The 27714-nt window shown below is 36.7% G+C and overlaps 1 protein-coding gene across 5 annotated transcripts in view; it reads right to left on the reverse strand.

Annotated features, from left to right (window-relative positions):
* Window positions 1-27714, reverse strand: part of DPP10 (dipeptidyl peptidase like 10) — a gene marked incomplete at both ends in the record, with an annotated part of 1361190 nt that overhangs the window by 49727 nt on the left and 1283749 nt on the right. For all 5 annotated transcript variants that reach the window (XM_079710344.1, XM_079710343.1, XM_079710342.1 and 2 more), the window contains 4 exons: window positions 10566-10613; window positions 12319-12440; window positions 15385-15432; window positions 15844-15935. In XM_079710344.1, the coding sequence (XP_079566470.1) occupies window positions 10566-10613; window positions 12319-12440; window positions 15385-15432; window positions 15844-15935 (310 nt within the window). The remainder of the gene's footprint in view (window positions 1-10565; window positions 10614-12318; window positions 12441-15384; window positions 15433-15843; window positions 15936-27714) is intronic.

Here is a 27714-nt window from a genome sequence, read left to right on the forward strand (position 1 = left end):
GTGACTCTTGTCCCATGCTTGAAAAGTGTTGTGTCATGTATTTTATCCTGTTATTTTTGAAAAAAAATTCTTGTATTTTCTGTTTCACTTTTCTTTTCTTTCTTTTTGCCAAGAGGCCATGTCTACTTTCAGGTACTCCATGGCCAGAATAAGAATATTATTTTAATTGTCAGTGGTTTATCATTGATACTTTATTGTTAATTACAAACTCCTTAAGATGAAACAAAAGGCTTTTATGATCTGGCTCCAGCCTGCCCTATAGCCTATACCTTTGATTTATCTTCAATATTTTGTTCCAGCCACATTGAACAACTTTTATCTTGCAAGTGTAAATAGTTTCATGCCTCATGATTGTGTATTCACATTCTTTCTTCCAGAAATGCTTTCCACTGACTTCCTCTTTTTTTGAACTGTGTCCACTTCTACCAGAGAAATTATCATATTCTATTATAACCATTAAGTTTTCTGATTCTTGCTTTGGACTGTGAATCTGTGTGATATCAGGCACACCAAACCACCTCTCTTGTAAATAACTGTCGTCCTCTATAATACAAATTTGGGAAATTAGATGTTCTCAGAGATTTCTTCTATCTCCCTGATACAAGAAATTTCAGATTATTTAAATAATAGCATATTTTCAAAGAATCTATCCCAAATATTCAATTATAGAAGTTAAAATGTGAATACTTCAACTTTATACACTTTCATTAAGGATTCAGCATTTATAATGTAAGACTTGTCATAAAAATGCACTTAATGCACATAATTGTGGATAAAAGTGTTCTTTTTATATTTAGAAACCAATATCACCTGATATTTAATGACATAGGCAGCAAGTTTTAGAGATTAAAGCCCATTAAATTTTTACCTTTATAACTTACTAGAGAGCATCTTGTTGGATAAATATTTTTAAAAGTGATCAATAGTTTATTGTATTACAGTGACTAGTTAACTGAATAAGTTAATGAATAAATACAGCTAGAGGCAGCAATATGAAAGTAATATACTAATAATTTCTCATGGCTTCTCTTTATTATCAAAAATGAATGGGAAAAAATAAATTACATGAGATAAGAGGTAGTTGAAAATTTTCTACTTCTAAATCAAAGGTATTCATTTGCTCATGGTAAAAAAAAAAAAATCAACCCATGGTCACAGAGAAATAAAATTATATTTAAGGGGAAAAATACAGAAGAAAATAAAGCCATTTTCAAAAGCACACAGAAGTTTCTTCATGATAAATTCAGAAAATATTTTTCAATCATAGTTTTTTGTGAAACATTATGAAGACAAGGTAGTGTTAAGACATGATTTTAATTGTGGGATTGAGGAGGAAAAGAGGATTAAAATGAGAACAGAAAATTAGGAAGAAGGAAGAAAGGGAGAGATGAGAAAATATTAGAGAGGAAGTATAAGGAGGGATGAGAAGGAGGTGCAATGGAGAGAAAGGAAGAAAGGGAAGAGACTAAAAATGAATTAAAGTAAAAGAAATCATATACACACAATTAAGGAGAAAGAAAAAATGAAAATATAAAAAGAGGAAAAGAAAAGATAGCAATATGACACAAAGGACTTCTGAAATACTAAGTAAAATTTTACATATATATATCCTTTCCTAGTCACTGAACATTTTTTAAATTTAACTTTATTTATTTTTTTATACAGCAGGTTCTTATTAGTCATATATTTTATACACATCCGTATATACACGTCAGTCTCAATTTCCCAATTCATCACACCACCCACCCTGAACCCCCGCTGCTTTTCCCCCTTGGTGTCCATACGTTTTTTCTCGACTTCTGTGTCTCAATTTCTCCTCTGCAAACTGGTTCATCTGTATAATTTTCTAGGTTCCACATATATGCATTAATATACGATGTTTGTTTTTCTCTTTCTGACTTACTTCACTCTGTATGACAGTCTCTAGATGCATCCACGTCTCTACAAATGACCCAATTTCGTTCCTTTTTATGGCTGAGTAATATTCCATTGTACATATGTACCACATATTCTTTATCCATTCGACTGCCAACGGGCTTTTAGGTGGCTTCCATGAGCTGGCTATTGTAAATAGGACTGCAATGAACATTGGGGTGCATGTGTCTTTTTGAATTATGGTTTTATCTGCGTATATGCCCAGTAGTGGGATTGCTGGGTCATATGGTAATTCTATTTTTAGTTTTTTAAGGAACCTCCATACTGTTCTCCATAGTGGCTGTATCAATTTACATTCCCACCAACAGTGCAAGAGGGTTCCCTTTCCTCCACACCCTCTCCAGCATTTGTTGTTTGTAGATTTTCTGATGATACCCATTCTAACCGGTGTGAGGTGATACCTCATTGCAGTTTTGATTTGTATTTCTCAACAATTAGTGATGTTGAGCAGCTTTTCATATGTCTGTTGGCCATCTGTATGTCTTCTTAGGAGAAATGTCTATTTACGTCTTCTGCCCATTTTGGGGTTGGGTTGATTGTTTTTTTTTAATACTGAGCTGCATAAGCTGTTTATATATTTTGGAGATTAAGCCTTTGTCCGTTGATTCATTTGCAAATATTTTTTCCCATTCTGAGGGTTGTCTTTTCATCTTGTTTATGGTTTCCTTGGCTGTGCAAAAGCTTTTAAGTTTCATTAGGTCCCATTTATTTATTTTTATTTTTATTTCCATTACTCTAGGAGATGGATCAAAAAAGATCTTGCTGTGATTTATGTCAGAGTGTTCTTCCTATGTTTTCCCCTAAGAGTTTTATAGTGCCCGGTCTTACATTTAGGTCTCTAATATATTTTGAGTTTAGTTTTGTGTATGGTGTTAGGGAGTGTTCTAATTTTATTCTTTTACATGTAGCTGTCCAGTTTTCCCAGCGCCACTTACGGAAGAGACTGTCTTTCCTCCATTGTATATCATTGTCTCCTTTGTCATAGATTAGTTGATGATAGGTGCGTGGGTTTATCTCTGGGCTTTCCATCCTGTTCAATTGGTCTACATTTCTCTTTTTGTGTCAGTACCATATTGTCTTGATTATTGAAGCTTGTACTACAGTCTGAAGTCAGGGAGTCTGATTCCTCCACCTCCGTTTTTTTCCCTCAAGACTGCTTTGGCTATTTGAGGTCGTTTGTGTCTCCATACAAATTTTAAGATTTTCTGTTCTAGTTCTGTAAAAAATGCCATCGGTAATTTGATAGGGATTGCATTGAACCTGTAGATTGCTTTGGGTAGTATAGTCATTTCCACAATATTGATTCTCCCAATCCAAGAACATGGTATATTTCTCCATCTGTTGGTATCATCTTTAATTTCTTTCATCAGTGTCTTACAGTTTTCTGCTTACAGGTCTTTTGTCTCCCTAGGTAGGTTTATTCCTAGGTATTTTATTCTTTTTGTTGCAATGGTAAATGGAAGTGTTTCCTTAATTTCTCTTTCAGATTTTTCATCATTAGTGTATAGGAATGCAAGAGATTTCTGTGCATTAATTTTGTATCCTGCTACTTTACCAAATTCATTGATTAGCTCTAGCAGTTTTCTGGTGGCATCTTTAGGATTCTCCATGTATAGTATCATGTCATCTGCAAACAGTGACAATTTTACTGCTTCTTTTCCAATTTGTATTCCTTTTATTTCTTTTTCTTCTCTGATTGCCATGGCTAGGACTTCCAAAGTTATGTTGAATAATAGTGGAGACAGTGGACATCCTTGTCTTGTTTCTGATCTTAGAGGAATTACTTTCAATTTTTCACCATTGAGAATGATGTTTGCTGTGGGTTTGTCATATATGGCCTGTATTATGTTGAGGTAAGTTCCCTCTATGACCACTTTCTGGAGAGTTTTTATCACAAATGGGTGTTGAATTTTGTCAAAAGCTTTTTCTGCATTTATTGAGAAGATCATATGGTTTTTATTCTTCAATTGGTTAATATGGTGTATCACTGATTGATTTGCATATATTGAAGAATCCTTGCATCCCTTGGATAATCCCACTTGAACATGGTTATTATCCTTTTAATGTGTTGTTGGATTCTGTTTGCTAGTATATTGTTGAGGATTTTTGCATCTATATTCATCAGTGATATTGGTCTGTAATTTTCTATTTTTGTAGTATCTTTGTCTGGTGTTGGTATCAGGGTGATGGTGGCCTCATAGAATGAGATTGTGAGTGTTCCTTCCTCTGCAATTTTTTTGGAAGAGTTTGAGAGGGATGGGTGTTAGCTCTTCTCTAAATGTTTGATAGAATTCAACTGTGAAGCCATCTCATCCTGGGCTTTTGTTTGTTGGAAGATTTTTAATCACAGTTTCAATTTCATTACTTGTGATTGGTCTGTTCATATTTCCTATTTCTTCCTGGTTCAGTCTTGGAAGGGTATACCTTTCTAAGAATTTGTCCATTTCTTCCAGGTTGTCCATTTTATTGGCATAGAGTTGCTTGTAGTAGTCTCTTAGGATGCTTTGTATTTCTGCAGTGTCTGTTGTAACATCCTTTTTCATTTCTAATTTTATTGATTTGAGTCCTCTCCCTCTTTTTCTTGATGAGTCTGGCTAATGGTTTATCAATTTTGTGTTCTTTCTCAAGGAACCAGCTTTTAGTTTTATTGATTCTTGTTATTGTTTTCTTTGTTTCTATTTCATTTATTTCTGCTTTGATCTTTATGATTTCCTTCTTTCTGCTAACTTTGTGTTTTGTTTGTTCTTCTTTCTCTAGTTCCTTTAGGTGTAACGTTAGGTTGTTTAATTGAGATTTTTCTTGTTTCTTGAGGTAGGCTTGTATAGCTATAAACTTCCCTCTTAGAACTGCTTTTGCTGTATCCCATAGGTTTTGCATCAGCATGTTTTCATTGTCATTTGTCTCTAGGTATTTTTTGATTTCCTCTTTGATCTCTTCAGTGATCTCTTGGTTATTTAGTAACGTATTGTTTAGCCTCCATGTGTTTGTGTTTTTTACATTTTTTCCCCTGTAATTGATTTCTAATCTCATAGCGTTGTGGTCAGAAAAGATGCTTGATATGATTTCAATTTTCTTAAATTTACTATGGCTTGATTTGTGACCCAAGATATGATCTATCATGGAAAATGTTCCATGCACACTTGAGAGAAAGTAAAATCTACTGTTTTTGGATGGAACGTCCTAGAAATATCAATTAAATCTATCTGGTCTATTGTGGCATTTAAAGCTTGTGTTTCCTTATTAATTTTCTGTTTGGATGATCTGTTCATTGGAGAAAGTGGAGTGTTGAAGTCCCCTACTATGGGTGTGTTACTGTCGATTTCCCCTTTTATGGCTGTTAGTATTTGCCTTATGTATTGAGGTGCTCCTATGTTGGGTGCATAAATATTTACAATTGTTATATCTTCTTGGATTGATCCCTTGATCATTATGTAGTGTCCTTCTTTGTGTCTTGTAACATTCTTTATTTTTAAAGTCTATTTTATCTGATATGAGTATTGCTACTCCAGCTTTCTTTTGATTTCCATTTGCGTGGAATATCTTTTTCCATCTCCTCACTTTCAGTCTGTATGTGTCCCTAGGTCTGAAGTGGGTCTCTTGTAGACAGCATATATAGGGGTCTTGTCTTTGTATCCATTCAGCAAGCCTGTGTCTTTTGGTTGGAGCATTTAATCTATTCACGTTTAAGGTAATTATCAATATGTATGTTCCTATGACCATTTTCTTAATTGTTTTGGGTTTTTGTAGGTCCTTTTCTTCTCTTGTGTTTCCCACTTAGAGGAGTTCTGTTAGCATTTGTTGTAGAGCTGGTTTGGTGGGGCTGAATTCTCTTAGCTTTTGCTTGTCTGTAAAGCTTTTGATTTCTCCATCGAATCTGGATGAGGTCCTTGCTGGGTAGAGTAATCTTGGTTGTAGGTTCTTCCCTTTCATCACTTTAAGTATAGCATGCCACTCCCTTCTGTCTTGTAGAGTTTCTGCTGAGAAATCAGCTATTAACCTTATCAGAGTTCCCTTGTATGTAATTGTCATTTTTCCCTTGCTGCTTTCAATAATTTTTCTTTGTCTTTAATTTTTGCCAGTTTGATTACAATGTGTCTCACTGTGTTTCTCCTTGGATTTATCCCGTATGGCACTCTCTGTACTTCCTGGACTTGGGTGGCTACTTCCTTTTCCATGTTAGGGAAGTTTTTGACTATAATCTCTTCAAATATTTTCTCAGGTCCTTTCTCTGTCTCTTCTCCTTCTGCGACCCCTATAACGTGAATGTTGTTGTGTTTAATGTTGTCCCAGAGGTCTCTTAGGCTGTCTTCATTTCTTTTCATTCTTTTTTCTTTATTCTGTTCCGCAGCAGTGAATTCCACCATTCTGTCTTCCAGGTCACTTATCCGTTCTTCTGCCTCAGTTATTCTTCTATTGATTCCTTCTAGTGTAGTTTTCATTTCAGTTATTGTATTGTTCATCTTTGTTTTTTTGTTCTTTAATTCTTCTGGGTCTTTGTTAAACATTTCTTGCATCTTCTCGATCTTTGCCTCCATTCTTTTTCTGAGGTCCTGGGTCATCTTCACTATCATTATTCTGAATTCTCTTTCTGGAAGATTGCTTATCTCCATTTCATTTAGTTTTTCTGGGGTTTTATCTTGTTCCTTCATCTGGAACATAGCCCTCTGCCTTTTCATCTTGTCTATCTTTCTGTGAATGTGGTTTTTGTTCCACAGGCTGCAGGATTGTAATTCTTCTTGATTCTGCTGTCTGCCCTCTGGTGGATGAGGCTATCCATGAGGCTTGTGCAAGTTTCCTGATGGCAGAGACTGGTGGTGGGTAGAGCTGGATGTTGCTCTGGTGGGCAGAGCTCAGTAAAACTTTAATCCACTTGTCTGCTAATGGGTGGGGCTGGGTTCCCTTCCTGTTGGTTGTTTGTCCTGAGGTGACCTAACACTGGAGGCTAGCTGGGCTGTTTGTTGGAGCTAATGGTGGACTCCGGGAGGGCTCACACCAAGGAGTACTTCCCAGAACTTCTGCTGCCAGTGTCCTTGTCCTCACAGTGAGGCACAGCCACCCCCTGCCTCTGCAGGAGACCCTCCAACACTAGCAGGTAGGTCTGGTTCAGTCTCCTATGGGGTCACTGCTCCTTCCCCTGGGTGCCAATGCACACACTACTTTGTGTGTGCCCCAGTCCTGTCAAAGTCCTGCATCAAATCCCGCTAGTCTTCAAAGTCTGATTCTCTAGGAATTCCTCCTCCCGTTGCCGGACCCCCAGGTTGGGAAGCCTGACGTGGGTCTCAGTACCTTCACTCCAGTGGGTGGACTTCTGTAGTATAAGTGTTCTCCAGTTTGTGAGTCACCCACCCAGCAGTTATCAGATTTGATTTTATTGTGATTGCGCCCTTCCTACCATTTCACTGAGGCTTCTCCTTTGTCTTTGGATGTGGGGTATCTTTTTCAGTGAGTTCCAATGACTTCCTGTCGATGACTGTTCAGCAGTTAGTTGTGATTCTGGTATTCTCGAAAGAGGGAGTGAGAGCATGTCCTTCTACTCTGCCATCTTGAACCAATCTCGTCACTGAACATCTTAATGAAGGGTTTCTTTTTCATTATAAAGGTAATATATATTCATTATAGAACATAAGGAAAATACTTAAGAAAAAAGAACAAAAAATCAATTGAAAGGCTGCCGGGCAAATACAAGACTTTTACTTTTTGCAAATATTGTCTTCTGGAATTTTAATATGCATTTTCAAATAATTTTGTTTAAGTGGCATAAATATTTGAACTCCTTAATCACTTAGAAATATAGCTTAAACAGTTTTGAAGAATTGACTTTTTAAAACGTATTTTTATTTTTAATCCTAGTGGGGAACTCTATTAGAACTCTATTAGAACAATTTGATGAAATTTTAATAAAGGAGTATTTACAAATATAGGACAAAGGGCAGGGAGGTCATAAGGGGTAGTACCATAACCCAGGGCTTATGGCAAGGGCTAGGCCAGCAGGTCAAGGGGAGAGAGCAGTTACTTGGAGTTGGTTGCATGAAAGATCCACAGTGACCTTCACCCAAGAGTCAGAGCAGCTTAGGTGACTCCACAGGGATAGCACTGGAGAAATACAGACTCCAAATCACTTTTCTGCCTCTCTTCAGTTACCTATAGGATTCACTTTAGCTGGATCCAACTGGCAGCCAAATGGCAGCAGAACTTAAGTCATCAGTACAAACTCCTGCTGGGGTAGAGACCATGGGAGAGAATAACAGTTAAGAGTGGCTCTGAAGAGACAAATGGAAGATATTCAGGGCACAAATCAGTATTCCATTAAAGTTTATTTACAAATCACCCCTTTTATTATTTTTATTATGTTTTTTCACTAGCATCAGTAGCATGGTTATAATTTTCTCTCTTTTTTGATTACTTTATTTCAGATGTCAAGAGAAAAATAACTAAAAAGAAAAAGTATTGGTCTCTTCCTCATGGTGTCTTAAAACATGAATGTGTAAGGTACCAGCTGAAGCAGTAGCACTCAATCCATCACATTATAATTAAATATCTCTTCAGTATAAACTATTAAAAGGAAAAATATAGGGTAAATAGATATAAAAGATTTAATGCTTATGGTTGAGTTATTTTTTTCCAAAAGATTTGCTGTAATTTATATTTCTACCAGCATTTTATGAGAGCCTCATTATATCCTCATTCGCAATGTAAATTTTTTGATGTTATTAATTTGTTAGGAAAAATTACTTGGCAGTGTTTTACTTTGTATTTCTTTGATAACTGGTGGTTTAAAGGTTTTCCATGTTTGTTAAATATTTTCATTTTTCAATATACTTTTCATGCTTTATTCAACTTCGTGTGGCCCCAAAATGAGTTATGACTGATTCATTAGTTTAATGAATATTAACCTGAAGATCCATTAACCCAAAGATTTACTTGCAATCAAATGTAAATTTTATCTCAATAAATAATTGTCTTTTGAAAAGAAAATGAAGCACCTGATCACTGTTCACAGCCCTTTTTGTTTTTCTTGATCCTGAGACTATCAGAATTCACTTATAAATGAGAAAATCAGAAAGATTTCCCTCAGAGGAAAGTGTGTCACGATTTGCAACAAAAGTTATTAGAAAACAACATTGCCTTTTAACAGTAGAATAAAATTAATTAAAGTCAGGTTGGGGATTTTAAAAAATATATCATTTTGGAAGAATATGCAATGTAACACAAATAGTTGCTGTTTATTGAGTGTCTCCTATGTTGCAAATGTATCTCATCCTCACAGAAAATTCATTTGCTATTTTTTTTACAAGGAAATTGATTCAATGAGATTATATCCACAAAAGGTATGTGGTGGACTCACTTTATACACTAATATTTCTATCTGTGAAATTCAACCTTATTTCTATTTTATCAAATAAACTGTATTTGTTATCATTATTGTTGCCATTAGTGTTAATATTCAACAGATTTAATTTGCTTACCATAACTGCTTTAGGATTTACACTAAGAAGAAACTAAAAGATGTGCTAACTGATTTCCAACCACACAGAACTCCATAACTATTTAGGAGTTTTGTCTTTCTCTAGAATAGGCAGGAAGTCTCCATATGGTGGTATTTGAAGAGTATAAAAGGTCTTTCTGTGTCCTCTAAAAATGATATTTGTCATTCAACATTTTACTTTTATGCCTGTCTCTCCTTTAAGTCAAAGCATTTAAGTAAGAGTACTACTTAAACCTAAGTATGTGATGAGACAGACAAAAACACAGTAGAATGAGCTGCCATTGTATGGTAGTGATAATAAACCCTATTCTGGAGTCAGACGATCTTATTTGATTCCTGGCTCTGCCACCTATTATATTAGAGTGACTCTAGCCAAGTTTTTTAACCTCTTTGTGGCTCAGTTCCCTCATCTGTTAAAAGAGGATAATAAAATTAACAACATCGGGGGTGTTCTGAGGAGTAAATATGTTAATAAATATAAGCCTCATTTACTAGATTATGGTAAATCATTAGAGCATGAGAGTGTTGATTAAATAAAGTTTTTAAATGAAAGAAGGAAAAGAAGGATAGATGAAAAGAAGGAAACATGGAGGCAGGAAGCAACCTGCCTATTCATTTTTAAGATCAGCTCAGCCATGTTTGTATTTATACACTCTACTATTAAAGTTCTTAAACACACTGACCTCATCTTACTAGCAATGAACACCCAGTCTCTGTCATATTGCCTGATAAAGTAAGTCCTCACTCAACAGATGATGGACAATTGAATAATTTTTCCCAAAAGTAAATGTGTTGTTCTGGAGGAATAATCTATATGAGGCTCAAGAAAGAATGAGCCAGAATATAAGGGGCCAGTAGGCTGAAATATATCTAAATGAGTCTCATCAATCACTCCTCATTCAATTAAGATACAGTAGATAGCCTATTTCAGGCATATAAGAACCAACTCCAATTGTAACATGGCTCAAACCATTTGCTTTAATGTTTCTCTTACACACACAAGGTCAAGTTGATGGTGCCTATGCTACTTTCCCCAGACTGGGGCCTCCTTTGAAGAAGGCTCTATAGAGTACAACAGTCAGAATAAATAATATAATAATACTAAGGACCAATGCCAACCATGATGCTGTGTTCATGTACTTACTTGCTGGGTTGTCCGTGCCATGTAGGCTGACCACTGGAACCCCTGGACCTAAATTTTAGAAATGTATGTATAAACATTTTAAAGACATCTAAGTAATAACTACTGGAAGATTACATGATAGAGTTCTTTTTTCCAAATATAAGCATTTCATAGTTAAAACATAATGAAACAGAAACCCGATTATTAGATTTCATTCCTTTCTATGGATATTTTATTCAGAGAAGTAAGAATATACGGGGAAAGAAACTATTTGCAGGATTACTGTTACAATTCTCCCTTCTCCAAAATGCCCTATACTTCTATAGTTCTATGGTTTTAGCCAATCTTATGCACTCTACTCTCTTTTTATCTAGTCTTTTATAGAGTTGTCACTGATGTTCAGAAAGTTGATTCACAACCCTCATCCACTCATCCAAGATTAAATTCTATTACCACTTAGCCAAGAAAGAAAGAATGCATGTATATTAGAAGTATTTTGGCACAGTGGTTAAGAATCCACCTGCCAATGCAGGAGACAAGGGTTCAAGCCCTGGTCTGGGAAGATCCCACATGCCACGGAGCAACCAAATCCGTGCACCACAACTACTGAGGCTTCACTCTAGAGCCCGGTTTGCAGGGCAGAAATAGAGACACAGATGTAGAGAACAAACGTATGGACACCAAGGGGGGAAAGTGGTGGGGGTGGTGGCGGTGGTGGGATGAACTGGGAGATGGGGATTGACATGTATATATACATTAATATGCATAAAACAGATAACTAATAAGAACCTGCTGTATAAAAAAATAAATAAAATAAAATTCTAAAATTCTAAAAAATAAAAATAAAAGCAAAAAAAAATTTCACCCACAAGATAAATTAAAACTTGGAACTAATTATATATTACTTTTAAAAATACATTAACTGGAATTGTTAATTATTTCAAATATACTGGATAATTCAAGTGTAACCATAAGATGTTATCTTAAAACTTCACTTCTCTAAGGAACTCTGTCTAGGGGTCTAATGGTTTTTCTCTGGTGTCATCCAACAAGTACTTCTCTTTTTTGATTACTTTATTTCAGATGTCAAGAGAAAAATAACTAAAAAGTATTGGTCTCTTCCTCATGGTGTCTTAAAACACGAATGTGTAAGGTACCAGCTGAAGCAGTAGCACTCAATCCATAACATTATAAGAGGACATCTCCCATTTCATCTCTGGGAAATACAGTATCCTATTAAAGGGACAATGATTCCTATCAGTACAACCTAGAGTTACCATACTACTATGTAAGGCTATAGCATACTGTTACCAGATAGAAGAAATAATTGGGGTGAACATAATTTCTCAAAATTGAAGGGGACTAGACCCTGGGAATTAAATTTCTATAGATCCTAAATTTCTTAACAACCAAGCCATTATTTTAATAAGGAAACTATTGCTTTTCCTAATGTCTAGGTAAATTAGTTTATTATTCTAGCTTGACTTTGCTGATGTAAATATGTTTATTCACTTTTTTAAAAGGTCCATGTCAAACAGCACTTATTGATCATGTGTATGTGCACATATTGACTTACTCCCAATTTCTATCTTTTAAATAAAGTAATGGATACAATTTCTATCTCAATTAACCCCTAATTTATAACTTTTTAACAAAAACTTACATAAACTAAGAATATCAAGTCATACAGCTAGGGTAATCATTACTAATGATAGTAACAGATACTGATCAAATAAAATGAATAAAATAAATTTTATCAGAAATCATCTATTACCTTTACAGAGTAATAAGAAATGTTGATTCATGGGACTAAAACTGGCACCAAAATATGTACATTGTTCTTTCATAAAGTTACATGAAATGCATTGACGATTCAATAATCCTTCAGTAGAAGCACTGGGGAAAGAAAAAGAAAGTTAGAAATGCTACCATTCCAGGTCCTTGAATGTGTGGTATCTATATTTAAATATTGACATAAACAAAGAAGCTACAGCATTACTTAGCTGAGGTTCCTTGTAAATTATGACTTACCATAAAAATGCAAACAAAGTCAATTCCCATTACTAATGTTAAGACATACGCATTTTTCTTCTCTGTAATAAAATTAAAATTATGTACACCTATATGAATGTAATATGTATGTATGCTTACAAAGAAACTGATTTTCACAGGATGCAATATAACATTCTTATTTATATTTTTATAGATATTTCTTTGTAAAGTCTTAAAAGAAATTACCCACAGAGAGAAGCATAAAGTCACCAGCAGTAATATTAGTTGCAAGAACTAATGTTTTCACAAGTCACACACATATAAAAAGCTCATGATTTCCTAAATTCAACATTAGATTTTGATATTAGTGCCAGATTTTTCCCACTAAATAGTTGCACTGAATTTTTGGAAAAGAAAAGCTATTTTTGTATGATAATATATATAATGTTAATGCTCATACATACTTTGAGACATCAAGGAGATAGATAAAGAGAAAAGCACTCATCTCTTTATTTTACAAACAATGGTGCTTAAGGTTAGAGGGGTTGAAATATTAACCCAAAGTTAAATTTCATGTATAGATTCATTTATTTTGTAAATAGAGATTAATTGTAAATTATCTATGCTGCTAAATGAAAACACTGTTGATGATACATTTTTTAAAACTTGGCTGGACAAAATATTCTCAATTTCATTTTGGAACAAAACACATGGTATAGTATAGTATAGTTCACAAAGTCACAGCTTCACATTTGAAACATTTTGGGCTCATATTCTAAAATTTTCCTTTCCTAGTCAAGGTGATTAATATACTAGGCACTTAAACACATTAGCTAGTTTCACCATTATGACAAATCATACCCATTTTTTTTCTTTTAAATTGTGGCATATACGTAATACAACATTCAACATTTTAACCATTTTTCAAGTATATGGTTCAATGTCATTAATTACATTCACAATGTTGCACAACTATCACCACAGAAACTATGAATGTGTGCCAGTCACTATTAGTCACAGCTATTTAGTGACATAACTAGAATTTAAAACCTTTTCTCTCTCTACTCTTCCATATAATTTTTCAGATCCAAGTTTCCTAAAAATTATGTTGGTATCTTCTCATTATTTGGATTATGAAATTACTAAAATAGAGAAAAGCACATTTTGAGACAAAATAATGACACTGAATATGTAGTTGTTCTGACTCTGCAGAAGCATCTAATCCCATAAATTAGATCAACCAATTATTATTTTTATAGCCTGGACAAGACAATGTTTGAGTTTTCTGGGTCAAACACTAAGATTATCTTACAGTCAAGCAAACTGGCACTTGATGAGCCATTTAAAGGGAGATTTATCGGTACTATATTTTCTTTATAACACAGCCCTCTGCACTAGTACAGGTCATAGATATATTGACTTTTGTACTGCTCTGCCTCAGTCACTGGGGACATAAGACAAGCACACAAATCTAAGAACTCACTGTGATTCAAATCACATTTTAGGCTAACAAAGGGAGGAGAGAGAGGATGAGGCAGCTCTACTAGCTGAACTTAGCTGAGTCTAATTTTCTGACACTGTCATTTTTCGTTAAGAGTTTTACAAAATGAGAAAAATAAAACATCAGTCCAGTATTTCCACATCTCTAAAGGATTGTTCTTGACTGCCAATATTAACCACAGAATAAGTTTCAAGAAATATAAGCTACAGGTAACCAAAAAGAGAAAGTGAGCATTACTTTAACCAAGACCACTAAACCAAAATTAGAATCATTCTCTTTAAACAAACAGCTGTTCTTCTTTTGGAAGCCATTAGAATTGAGAACATGTGTTCCAGACTCTAAGAGAAAAAAACAAAGAATGTGAAGATGACATACTGGGATATGTGATAAAAAGGAGAGACTGGCTTCAGATGAAAACAATTTATGCATAAATAAGAGTGTGTGGATGAATTAGAGAGAGTTAAGGTACTTGAAACATGCATTTTTACTCTCAAGGGAAAGTCTAGGCTACTTGGTAAGAATCGTTGGTGACACTTCTTCAAACATGATGAATTTCCACTGAGAATATGCCATGGCAGTTTTAACACTTTAAAAATGGATCTGTGAAATGTAAATTAGAACGTGTATATGAGTCTATAATTGTAAGTTGCTTGCCAGACCAAAAAAAAAAAAAATCATTCTTAGGAAGTCCTGGTGAAAGCTTTCTGAGTGAGGAGACATTTTTAATACTAAATAGGTATGACCTTAACCCCTTTTATGAATATAACTTTTCATCCGGGAAAATTGGACAGATGAAAATAGTCCCCATCCACTTCTTTATTTTAGTAAGCAAGGACCATTCCTGGTTAAATAACAATCAATGGATTATACACATTATGAGGGGCTGGGAGAGAAACTGCCACTTGATCCACTCTACTAAATGTTCACAATGCTTTTATTTTGTTCGGGAATACATAACATGTGTACAATATTAATGCCCTGAAAATATAAATGAGGTGTGGCACAAGAAAAGCCTACTGGGAAAAATATGTAAATGCCTGTGATGTGGGTAGTTGAGAAAAGGAAGCCTCAAAAAAAAAAAAAAAAGATATTTTGAGACTGTAAAAACAAATGAGGGAAAAAATAAAGGAGGAATACGATGGTCTCCATTTCAGTTCCAACTCTTTAGGTTCACAGTGGTCCAGAGCTGAAGGACTGGGCCAAGAGTGTGGGGTTTTGTCATACTGAGTTGGTTGTCTCCTAGCCATACCAAAAATGAAACTTCAGATTTCTCCATCCCATCATTATGCTGTGTAGATGGCCCCTGAGGAATCTACCTGTGCAGGAAGATCCTCTCACATTGCTTACCTGTACAGCTGCCTCCCTCTGGGAGACGACTCGGTGCTCAGAAAGTAACTGCCGATAAAGAAAACAACACAAACATCAGGCACCAATCAATTTTTGCCACACCGAGTTTTCACCTGAATTTTCAAACTGTCAAAGAACAGGCAAGAGCTCTTCTATTATTTAACGGCAGGACTTGATCCATTTGGGAAACGCATATTTTTTTCTTAAAATATTGTCACACTTTCCCATGATCTCTCTCAATCTCTCTGAGTGTGTGTGTGTGTGTGTGTGCGTGTGTCTGTGCAACTGTCTAAGGATCTCTCTGCGTGAAGTATAGGGGGAATCTTAAAGAAAAGGTTGTTCTTTACATGGCCAGGCTACTTGGACTAGGACCATGGTAAACAAAATACAAATCTAGCGGAAAAGATTGCTTTTGACCACAGTGACTTCCAACCTGACTAGAGAACCAAAAACACTCACATTTTTTGCGTCGTTTCATCGTACGCCAGGATCTTTATCACTTCCCAGTTTCCTGATGTCAGATGCCGCACAGTAATTTGCTCACTTTTACTCTGCAAAGAAATAGAATATATTGATTTTCTTCTTATTTAAATAGCATCTCTGGTCAGCACAAAAGTACAAACCGCCTGTGTCACTTCTAATTCTTTAGTTCTCAGCTAATGTTGAGTTTCTAATTTTCAATCTTAAGAATATATCCACATGCGCATAAACATAGATGTAGGTAAGATGGTGCCTTTATTCCTATGCTGTAGGAAAACCGTTCAGAAAAACATCTCCAGGTGAGGATTACGTGTGCATCATCATCTTGACATAGGAAGTCATCTGGGAATTTGGTACAGACACAGGACCTTGTTAACTCTCATCTAAATGATCGACAGCTATGCAGTTTGGAAAGCTTTAAATAAAATATTTCAGGGGGCCGGAGGAAGATGGCGGAAGAGTAAGACGCGGAGATCACCTTCCTCCCCACAGATACATCAGAAATTCATCTACACGTGGAACAACTCCAACAGAACACCTACTGAACGCTGACAGAAGACCTCAGACCCCCCAAAAGGCAAGAAACTCCCCACATACCTGGGTAGGTCAAAAGAAAAAAAGAATAAACAGAGACAATAGGATATGGACGGGACCTGCACCAGTGGGAGGGAGCCGTGAAGGAGGGAAGGTTTCTACACACTACAAGCCCCTTCGAGGGCGGAGACTGCAGGTGGCGGAGGGGGAAAGCTTCGGAGTAGCGGAGGAGAGCACAGCAACAGGGGTGTGGAGGGCAAAGCAGAGAGATTTTGGCACAGAGGATCGGTGCCCTCAGGCACACACCAGCCCGAGAGACTTGTCTGCTCGGCCGCCAGGGCGGGCGGGGCTGGGAGCTGAGGCTCGGGTATCGGCTTTCAGTCGGAGCGCAGGGAGAGGTCTGGGGCTGGCGGCAGGAAGAGACCCTGAAGGGGTTAGTGCTAGCCCGGAGGGAGTCCGGGGAAAGGGTCTGGAGCTACCGGAGAGGCAAGAGACTTTTTTCCCTTTTGTTGCCTGGTGCGCGAGGAGAGGGCATTCCCCTCCCTCCCCTCTGCCTGAGTGAGCCAGAGCCCCCGAATCAGCGGCTCCTTTAAACCCGTCCTGTCTGAGCGAAGAACGGACGCCCTCCGGCGACCTACGCGCAGAGGCGGGGCCAGGTCCAAGGCTGAGACCCGGGAGCTGTGAGAGCAGAGACAGGGAAATCTCTCTGTGCAGCCTCCGAGGCAGCGGATTAAAGCTCCACGGTCCATTTGATGTGACCTGCGTCTGTGGAGTGCATGAATGGACAGCGAATCATCCCAAATTGAGGAAGTGGACCTTGAGGACAAGATTTAAGACTTCCCCCCCCCCTTTTTTTCCCTCTTTTTACAACGAATTATCTCAAATTAAGGAGGTGGACTTAGCAAGATTTCAGACTTTTCGCCCTTTTCCTCTTTTTACAACGAATTATCCCAAATCGAGGAGGTGGACTTGGAGAGCAAGATTTTTGATTTTTCCCCCTGCTCTCTTTTTGTGAATGTGTATGTGTAATCTTCTGTGTAAGATTCTCTCTGTATAGCTTTGCTTCCACCATATGTCCCAGGGTTCTTTCGGTCCGTGTTTTTTTTCAATAATTACTTTTTAATTTTAATAACGCTACTATATTTCATACTTTATTCTATTTTACTTTACCTGCTCTTTCTTTTTTTCCTCCCTTCCCTTCCTCCCTCCCTCCCTCCGCTCCTCCTTTCCTTCTTTCTTTTTCTTTCCTCCATCCCTCCCTCCCTCCCACCCTTCTTCTTTCCACTTTCTTTTTCTTTCCTTCCTCCCTCCCTCCCTCCCTCCTGTCTTTCTTTCTTTCTTTCCTTCCTCCCTCCCTCCCTCTCTTCTTCCATTCACTCTTCCTTTTGCTTTCATTCCTCCCTCCCTCCCTCCTTTCTTTCCTTTCTTTCCATCCTTCCTCCCTCCCTCCTTTCTTTCTTCCTTACTTCCCTTCTTCCTTTCTTTCAATCTCTCTTTCTTTCTTCTACTAATTATTTCTTTCTACTTTTTCTCACTGTTATTCTGAGCCGGGTGGATGAAAGGCTCTTGGGGCTGCAGCCAGGAGTTAGTGCTGTGCCTCTGAAGTGGGAGAGCCAACTTCAGGACACGGGTCCACAAGAGACCTCCCAGCTCCACATAATATCAAGCAGCGAAAATCTCCCAGGGATCTCCATCTCAACACCAGCACCCAGCTTCAGTCAACGACCAGCAAGCTACAGTGCTGGTCACCCTATGCCAAGCAACTAGCAAGGCAGGAACACAACCCCACCCATTAGCAGAGAGGATACCTAAAAACATAATAAGGCCACAGGCACCCCAAAACACACCACCAGACGTGGACCTGTCCACCAGAAAGACAAGATCGAGCTTCAACCACCAGAACACAGGCATTAGTCCCCCCCACCAGGAAGCCTACACAACCTACTGAAACAACCTTAGCCACGGGGGACAGACACCAAAAACAACGGGAACTACGAATCTGCAGCCTGCAAAAAGGAGACCCCAAACACAGTAACATAAGCAAAATGAGAAAGCAGAAAAACACACAGCAGGTGAAGGGGCAAGATAAAAACCTACCAGACCTAACAAATGAAGAGGTAATAGGCAGTCTACCTGAAAAAGAATTCAGAATAATGATAGTAAAGCTGATCCAAGATTCTATCTCCCAGATCCAAAATCTTGGAAATAGAATAGACAATATGCAAGAAACAGTTAACAAGGACCTAGAAGAACTAAAGATGAATCAAGCATCGATTAAAAACACAATAAATTAAATGAAAAATACTCTAGATGGGATCAATAGCAGAATAACTGAGGCAGAAGAACGGATAAGTGAGGTGGAAGATAAAATAGTGGAAATAACTGATGCAGAGAAAAATAAAGAAAAAAGAATGAAAAGAACAGAGGACAGTCTCAGAGACCTCTGGGACAACATTAAACGCACCAACATTCGAATTATAGGGGTTCCAGAAGAAGAAGAGAAAAAGAAAGGGACTGAGAAAATATTTGAAGAGATTATAGTTGAAAACTTCCCTAATATGGGAAAGGAAATAGTTAATCAAGTCCAGGAGGCACAGAGAGTCCCATACAGAATAAATCCAAGAAGAAATACGCCAAGACACATATTAATCAAACTGTCAAAAATTAAACACAAAGAAATCATATTAAAAGCAGCAAGGGAGGGCCTCCCTGGTGGCGCAGTGGTTGAGAGTCCGCCTGCTGATGCAGGGGATACGGGTTCGTGCCCCGGTCTGGGAGGATCCCATATGCCGCGGAGCGGCTCGGCCCGTCGGCCATGGCTGCTGAGCCTGCGCGTCCGGAGCCTGTGCTCCGCAACGGGAGAGGCCACAACAGTGAGAGGCCTGCGTACCGCAAAAAAAAAAAAAAAAAAAAAAAAAAGCAGCAAGGGAAAAACAACAAATAACACACAAGGGAATCCCCATCAGGTTAACAGCTGATCTCTCAGCAGAAACTCTACAAGCCAGAAGGGAGTGGCAGGACATAATTAAAGTGATGAAGGAGAGAAACCTGCAACCAAGATTACTCTACCCAGCAAGGATCTCATTCAGATTTGATGGAGAAATTAAAACCTTTACAGACAAGCAAAAGCTGAGAGAGTTCAGCACCACCAAACCAGCTTTACAACAAATGCTAAAGGAACTTCTCTAGGCAAGAAACACAACAGAAGGACTATACCTACAATAACGAACCCAAAGCCATTAAGGAAATGGGAATAGGAACATACATATCAATAATTACCTTAAATGTAAATGGACTAAATGCTCCCACCAAAAGACACAGAGTGGCTGAATGGATACAAAAACAAGACCCATATATATGCTGTCTACAAGAGACCCACTTCAGACCTAGAGACACATACAGATTGAAAGTAAGGGGATGGAAAAAGATATTCCATGAAAATGGAAATCAAAAGAAAGCTGGAGTAGCAATTCTTATATCAGACAAAATAGACTTTAAAATAAAGACTATTAGAAGAGACAAAGAAGGACACTACATAACGATAAAGGGATCGATCCAAGAAGAAGATATAACAATTGTAAATATTTATGCACCCAACATAGGAGCACCTCAATACATAAGGCAAATACTAACAGCCATAAAAGGGGAAATCGACAGTAACACAATCATAGTAGGGGACTTTAACACCCCACTTTCACCAATGGACAGATCATCCAAAGTGAAAATAAATAAGGAAACACAAGCTTTAAATGATACATTAAACAAGATGGACTTAATTGATATTTATAGGACATTCCACCCAAAAACAACAGAATACACATTTTTCTCAAGTGCTCATGGAACATTCTCCAGGATAGATCATATCTTGGGTCACAAATCAAGCCTTGGTAAATTTAAGAAAATTGAAATTGTATCAAGTATCTTTTGCGACCACAATGCTATGAGACTAGACATCAATTACAGGAAAAGATCTGTAAAAAATACAAACACATGGAGGCTAAACAATACACTACTCAATAACGAAGTGATCACTGAAGAAATCAAAGAGGAAATTAAAAAATACCTAGAGACAAATGACAATGGAGACACGACGACCCAAAACCTATGGGACGCAGCAAAAGCAGTTCTAAGGGGGAAGTTTATAGCAATACAATCCCACCTTAAGAAACAGGAAACATTTCGAGTAAACAACCTGACCCTGCACCTAAAGCAATTAGAGAAAGAAGAACAAAAAACCCCCAAAGTTAGCAGAAGGAAAGAAATCATAAAGATCAGATCAGAAATAAATGAAAAAGAAATGAAGGAAACGATAGCAAAGATCAACCAAACTAAAAGCTGGTTCTTTGAGAAGATAAACAAAATTGACAAACCATTAGCCAGACTCATCAAGAAAAGAAGGGAGAAGACTCAAATCAATAGAATTAGAAATGAAAAAGGAGAAGTAACAACTGACACTGCAGAAATACAAAAGATCATGAGAGATTACTATAAGCAACTCTATGCCAATAAAATGGACAACCTGGAAGAAATGGACAAATTCTTAGAAATGCACAACCTACCAAGACTGACTCAGGAAGAAATAGAAAATATGAATAGACCAATCACAAGCACTGAAATTGAAACTGTGATTAAAAATCTTCCATCAAACAAAAGCCCAGGACCAGATGGCTTCACAGGCGAATTCTATCAAACATTTAGAGAAGAGCTAACACCCATCCTTCTCAAACTCTTCCAAACAATATCAGAGGAAGGAACACTCCCAAACTCATTCTACGAGGCCACCATCACCTTGATACCAAAACCAGGCAAGGATGTCACAAAGAAAGAAAACTACAGGCCAATATCACTGATGAACATAGATGCAAAAATCCTCAACAAAATACTAGCAAACAGAATCCAACAGCACATTAAAAGGATCATACACCATGATCAAGTGGGGTTTATTCCAGGAATGCAAGGATTCTTCAATATACGCAAATCAATCAATGTGATACACCATATTAACAAGTTGAAGGAGAAAAACCATATGATCATCTCAATAGATGCAGAGAAAGCTTTCGACAAAATTCAACACCCATTTATGATAAAAACCCTGCAGAAAGTAGGCATAGAGGGAACTTTCCTCAACATAATAAAGGCCATATATGACAAACCCACAGCCAACATTGTCCTCAATGGTGAAAAACTGAAACCATTTCCACTAAGATCAGGAACAAGACAAGGCTGCCCACTCTCACCACTCTTATTCAACCTAGTTTTGGAAGTTTTAGCCACAGCAATCAGAGAAGAAAAGGAAATAAAAGGAATCCAAATTGGAAAAGAAGAAGTAAAGCTGTCACTGTTTGCAGATGACATGATACTATACATAGAGAATCCTAAAGATGCTACCGAAAAGCTACTAGAGCTAATCAATGAATTTGGTAAAGTAGCAGGATACAAAATTAATGCACAGAAATCTCTGGCATTCCTGTACACTAATGATGAAAAATCTGAAAATGAAATCAAGAAAACACTCCCATTTACCATTGCAACAAAAAGAATAAAATATCTAGGAATAAACCTACCTAAGGAGACAAAAGACCTGTATGCAGAAAATTATAAGACACTGATGAAAGAAATTAAAGATGATACAAATAGATGGAGAGATATACCATGCTCCTGGATTGGAAGAATCAATATTGTGAAAATGACTCTACTACCCAAAGCAATCTACAGATTCAATGCAATCCCTATCAAACTACCACTGGCATTTTTCACAGAAGTAGAACAAAAAATTTCAAGATTTGTTTGGAAAAACAAAAGACCCCGAATAGCCAAAGCAATCTTGAGAACGAAAAACGGAGCTGGAGGAATCAGGCTGCCTGACTTCAGACTATACTACAAAGCTACAGTAATTAAGACAGTGTGGTACTGGCATAAAAACAGAAAGATAGATCAGTGGATCAGGATAGAAAGCCCAGAGATAAACCCACGCACATATGGCCAACTTATCTTTGATAAAGGAGGCAGGAATGTACAGTGGAGAAAGGACAGCCTCTTCAATAAGTGGTGCTGGGAAAACTGGACAGGGACATGTAAAAGTATGAGGTTAGATCATTCCCTAACACCATACACAAAAATAAGCTCAAAATGGATTAAAGACCTAAATGTAAGGCCAGAAACTATCAAACTCTTAGAGGAAAACATAGGTAGAACACTCTATGACATAAATCACAGCAAGATCCTTTTGGACCCACCTCCTAGAGAAATGGAAATAAAAACAAAGATAAACAAATGGGACCTAATGAAACTTCAAAGCTTTTGCACAGCAAAGGAAACCATAAACAAGACCAAAAGACAACCCTCAGAATGGGAGAAAATATTTGCAAATGAAGCAACTGACAAAGGATTAATCTCCAAAATTTATAAACAGCTCATGCAGCTCAATAGCAAAAAAACAAACAACCCAATCCAAAAATGGGCAGAAGACTTAAATAGGCATTTCTCCAAAGAAGATATACAGACTGCCAACAAACACCTGAAAGAATGCTCAACATCATTAATCATTAGAGAAATGCAAATCAAAACTACAATGAGATATCATCTCACACCAGTCAGAATGGCCATCATCAAGAAATCTAGAAACAATAAATGCTGGAGAGGGTGTGGAGAAAAGGGAACACTCTTGCACTGCTGGTGGGAATGTGAATTGGTACAGCCACTATGGAGAACAGTATGGAGGTTCCTTAAAAAACTAAAAATAGAACTACCATATGACCCAGCAATCCCACTACTAGGCATATACCCTGAGAAAACCATAATTCAAAAAGAGTCAGGTACCAAAATGTTCATTGCTGCTCTATTCACAATAGCCCGGAGCTGGAAACAACCTAAGTGTCCATCATCGGATGAATGGATAAAGAAGATGTGGCACATATATACAATGGAATATTACTCAGCCATAAAAAGAAACGAAACTGAGCTATTTGTAATGAGGTGGATAGACCTAGAGTCTGTCATACAGAGTGAAGTAAGTCAGAAAGAGAAAGACAAATATCGTATGCTAACACATATATATGGAATTTAAAAAAAAAAAAATGTCATGAAGAACCTAGGGGTAAAACGGGAATAAAGACACAGACCTACTTGAGAATGGACTTGAGGATATGGGGAAGGGGAAGGGTAAGCTGTGACAAAGGGAAAGAGAGGCATGGACATATATACACTACCAAACGTAAGGTAGATAGATAGTGGGAAGCAGCCGCAGAGCACAGGGAGATCAGCTCGGTGCTTTGTGACCGCCTGGAGGGGTGGGATGGGGAGGGTGGGAGGGAGGGAGATGCATGAGGGAGGGGATGTGGGAACAGATGTATATGTATGACTGATTCACTTTGTTATAAAGCAGAAACTAATTAAAAAAAAATATTTCAAACAAACTTCATTCCAAATAGATTCTGTTATATTATTTTAAACTTTACAGAGGTGCATTGCTATATGATTTGCTATTTTCACTCAATAATTTATTTCTGAGATCATTAAATATCATCATTATTGATGAGATCATCAATAATTTATTTCTGAGATCACATTGACCCTTGTAGCCATAGTTTATTTTCACTGCTATATGATATTTTATTGTATGTATGAATACAGTACAATTTATTTATTTTTTGACATTTGAGTATTTCCAAATTTTTGCTCTTAAAAACAAGTTGTCTATGAACAGTTTTATTAATGTCTCCCCGTGCATGTGGCAGGATTTTCTTGAGATGAACACATAAATGGGATTTCTTGGTCAAAAGATAAATGTCTCCTACCTAACTCAATAGTGACATTATTTTTCAAAGTTGTGCTGATTTAGAATCTACTAGCAATGTGAGTTTCTGTTGCTCCACATTTTCTCCACTTCCTCACCAACAGTTAATTTCATCAGACTATTTAATTTTTTGTCAAACTAATGAGTGTGAAATTGTATCTCATTCACTTCCTTTATTTTTAAGAAAATATTCAAATCTACAGAAAGGTTAATGCATAGTACATGAATACCCATAAAACCGTTACCTAGATTCACCAAACATTAACATTTTGAATATTTGCCCTCCCCCTTTCTTAATATGCTAAACCATATGAAAGGAAGTTGAAAGCATCAGACTATTCCAGATCTAAATATTTCAGTATACATCTCTCAAAATTAACAGTATTTTCTCATATAAGCAAATTGCATATCACACCTATGAATAACAATATTAATATCATATAAATATATAGTATGTATTCTAATTTCCACACTGCCCTAAGTAACCCCAATATCTCCATATCTATATATCTATATCTATCTTTCTATCTATCTGCATATCTACCTATCTACCTAATTGCTTTGGGTTGTCATCTCTTTAGTCTCTTTTAAAGTAAAAGTTATCCTATCTTTTCTTGAGTTCTACAACATTGACCATTTTGGGGGTGGGGATTGCTGTGGCATGTGGCATGTGGAATTTCCCTGACCAGGGACTGAACCCGTGTCCCCTTCATTGGAAGGGTGGAGTCTTAACCACTGGACCGCCAGGGTAGTCCACACTGACCATTTTTAAGACTCTTGGTCCAGTGGTCTGATACGTAGAGCATTTTTGATTTATCTGATTTTTTTAAATGATATAATTTAGGCTAATATTTTTGGCAAGAATATTATATAGGTGATATTGGATACCTCTTATGCTTCATATTAGGAGACACACCATTACACTTCTTCCCACTCTTAACAATGCTGTTTACAAGGTAACTGATATATGTTCACTGTAAAGTACATTTTGCCCTGTAGTTAAAAGTGGTATGACGCTTGCACATTACATGAATAGCTTTTCCTCCATGAACTTTCCACTCAGTAGTTTTGGTATCCATTCATGACCTTTCCCTGAGCAAATTATCATTTGGAAGTGATTTTCTAACTCTAACATCCATTCTATATTTATTAGGTGGTATTCGTCTGTAAAAAGAACTTTCCCTACTTTTTCCCCCTCACATGTGTTCATTCTCTTTATCTCCCTCTTCCTCATACTATTATAAACATTTTTAACCTGATGTGTTACATTCCATTACTGTTATGTTGTTGTTGTTGTTGTCATTCTTTATGATGCTGAAATTGACAAACTTTGGTTAGTGGGACCCTTTCAAGCTAACCTCTCTATTCTTTGGAAATGATTATGTTAGTTTTAGAGCACTTCCTTGTTTTCTGCACAGTAAGATGTTCTAAGATCACTTCTTATCTCCCATATCCATGATCAATAATTTCTCCAAGGAATATTTTCTACTGGATTATGATATTTAGATATCAAGATCTGGGCTTAGGTGTGCTCATTACTACTCTAATGTTATTAGTTCTGGACCTTTTCAGAGGAGATAGATAGGCAGCCAGACAGATGTCCATATGTTCTCTGTGTGTAGGTGTATGTGTGTGTTCTTAGTCACACCTCAATTAAAATTCATAACAGTTTGATTTACATTTAGGTGCATTATCTTCTCTTAGTATTTCAATTTAAGCTTTGATATCCTCATTCTTTTTATTTTAAAATATGTACATGGTCAAAAATAAAGTATAAATATGTGTATATATACATTGACAGAAGTCTTGATCTCACCCCATTCTCGTCACATTGAAAAAACTTTTCTTCATTTGGTTCTTATTTATCCTTCTTTTCTGGGGGTAGACTTTTATAATTTAAAAATTAATATTTGATTACTAAAAATATAAATGCTAATCTAATTACATATATATGTACAAATTAGAGAGATTGTGGGACGTGCTCTATATCAATTGTTATATAACATCTTTTTAATTCTAAAATAGTTCTGCCTTGTGTGGGTGTACTATACTTCATTCAACTAGCCTCCAATAATGCAAATAATCTATAGTGATTACTATCTCAAATAATGCTTTAGTGATTAACCCTGTGTATATGTTTGTTTGTGGTTTAATGTGTAGGGAAATATCTTCAGGATATATTCCTCCATAGGGAAAGTACCCTTCTGCACATCTACCAGTAATGTATAAGGTTCCTGTTTCCCGATGGACATATAATGACCTACAGAAATGATCCCTGAAAGTACAGTCTTTCCATGAACATGTTACAGAACACGTTGTTCATTGTTTGAATTTTTGCTAATCTGACAAGTGAGAAATGTTGCTGTGGTAGACGCTATGATACACCAACCAGAACTCCCTTCTAGAAGGAAGGACCTACCTCTCCAGTGGTTAGAAGTCCTGCTGGAAGAAGGCCCTCAGCTGTCAGTCTGGGGACGGCCTGAACTGAAGAAAATGGCCTCACCCAAGATCATACCTCTTTTCAACAGCCCTGATCAATATTGGGATATAGAAGCTCTGCCCTCTTGCTCTAACTTGGGACTTCTCCGAAGGGCTCTCCCAGTGCAGAACTCTCTGTGGGCTTAGCTGAAACCTTCATTCAGATGGCTCTGTCACTCAAATTCTTCTGCCCAATGTTGCTTTCTTTTCTTCCTTTCCAGAGTTACTGATCTCCGTAATGCCTGGCCTGCAGGCTAATCTTTCTTTCACAGTTGGCTTGTGACAGGTATATTAGTGTATTTCCATCTTGCATTTCGCTTGGAAGAAAAGTTGAGCATCTATATTTATCTATATATGTACAAATGCTTATATATATACATATAATGTATAATATATAATAAGCCATTTGCATAATTGTTTTATCTGACTCTCTGCTAATGTTTGTCTGTTATCTATTCGATCAGATTTCTTTGTATTCTGGTCTTATTTATTTCTTAAGAGCTCTTTGTGTCTTTATATCCATTTATGTGAGGTATATGCTACAAATATATTCTCCTGGTTTGTCATTTTGTGTTGACATTGGTTATGATAGCATTTTTCCCCAATTTTTTTTTTCTGTTCTTTATAAAATCAAGTTTACCAACGTATTCTTATATTACTTCTAAGTGATGATGCGTAGTTTAAAGGCTTTCTTCAAACTAAGGTTACAAAGAATTTACTGATGTTTTCTCTTAGTACAGGTAAGATTTAATTTTTAAAGTTAGAGCTTTGTCATTTTAGAGTTATGATGGTAGTCTGGAACTACTTTTATCTTTTTCCTAAAGGGATACTGAGTTTTCCTAAAATGATTTTATAAAAACTTTATTTTTTCAGTGGTTTGAAATGCCACCTTTATTATATATGAAATTTTCATATGTACCTGAGTCTATTTCTGTACTGTCTATACTATACATTTATCTCTGTTAAGTCACGTCCCAATACCACACATTTTAGTTATAGATTTTTTTTAACATCCATATTATTTAGGACTCACACCCACTCAT

Source organism: Hyperoodon ampullatus, assembly GCF_949752795.1.
Source record: "Hyperoodon ampullatus genome assembly, chromosome: 8".
NCBI classification, from domain to species: Eukaryota; Metazoa; Chordata; class Mammalia; order Artiodactyla; family Ziphiidae; genus Hyperoodon; species Hyperoodon ampullatus.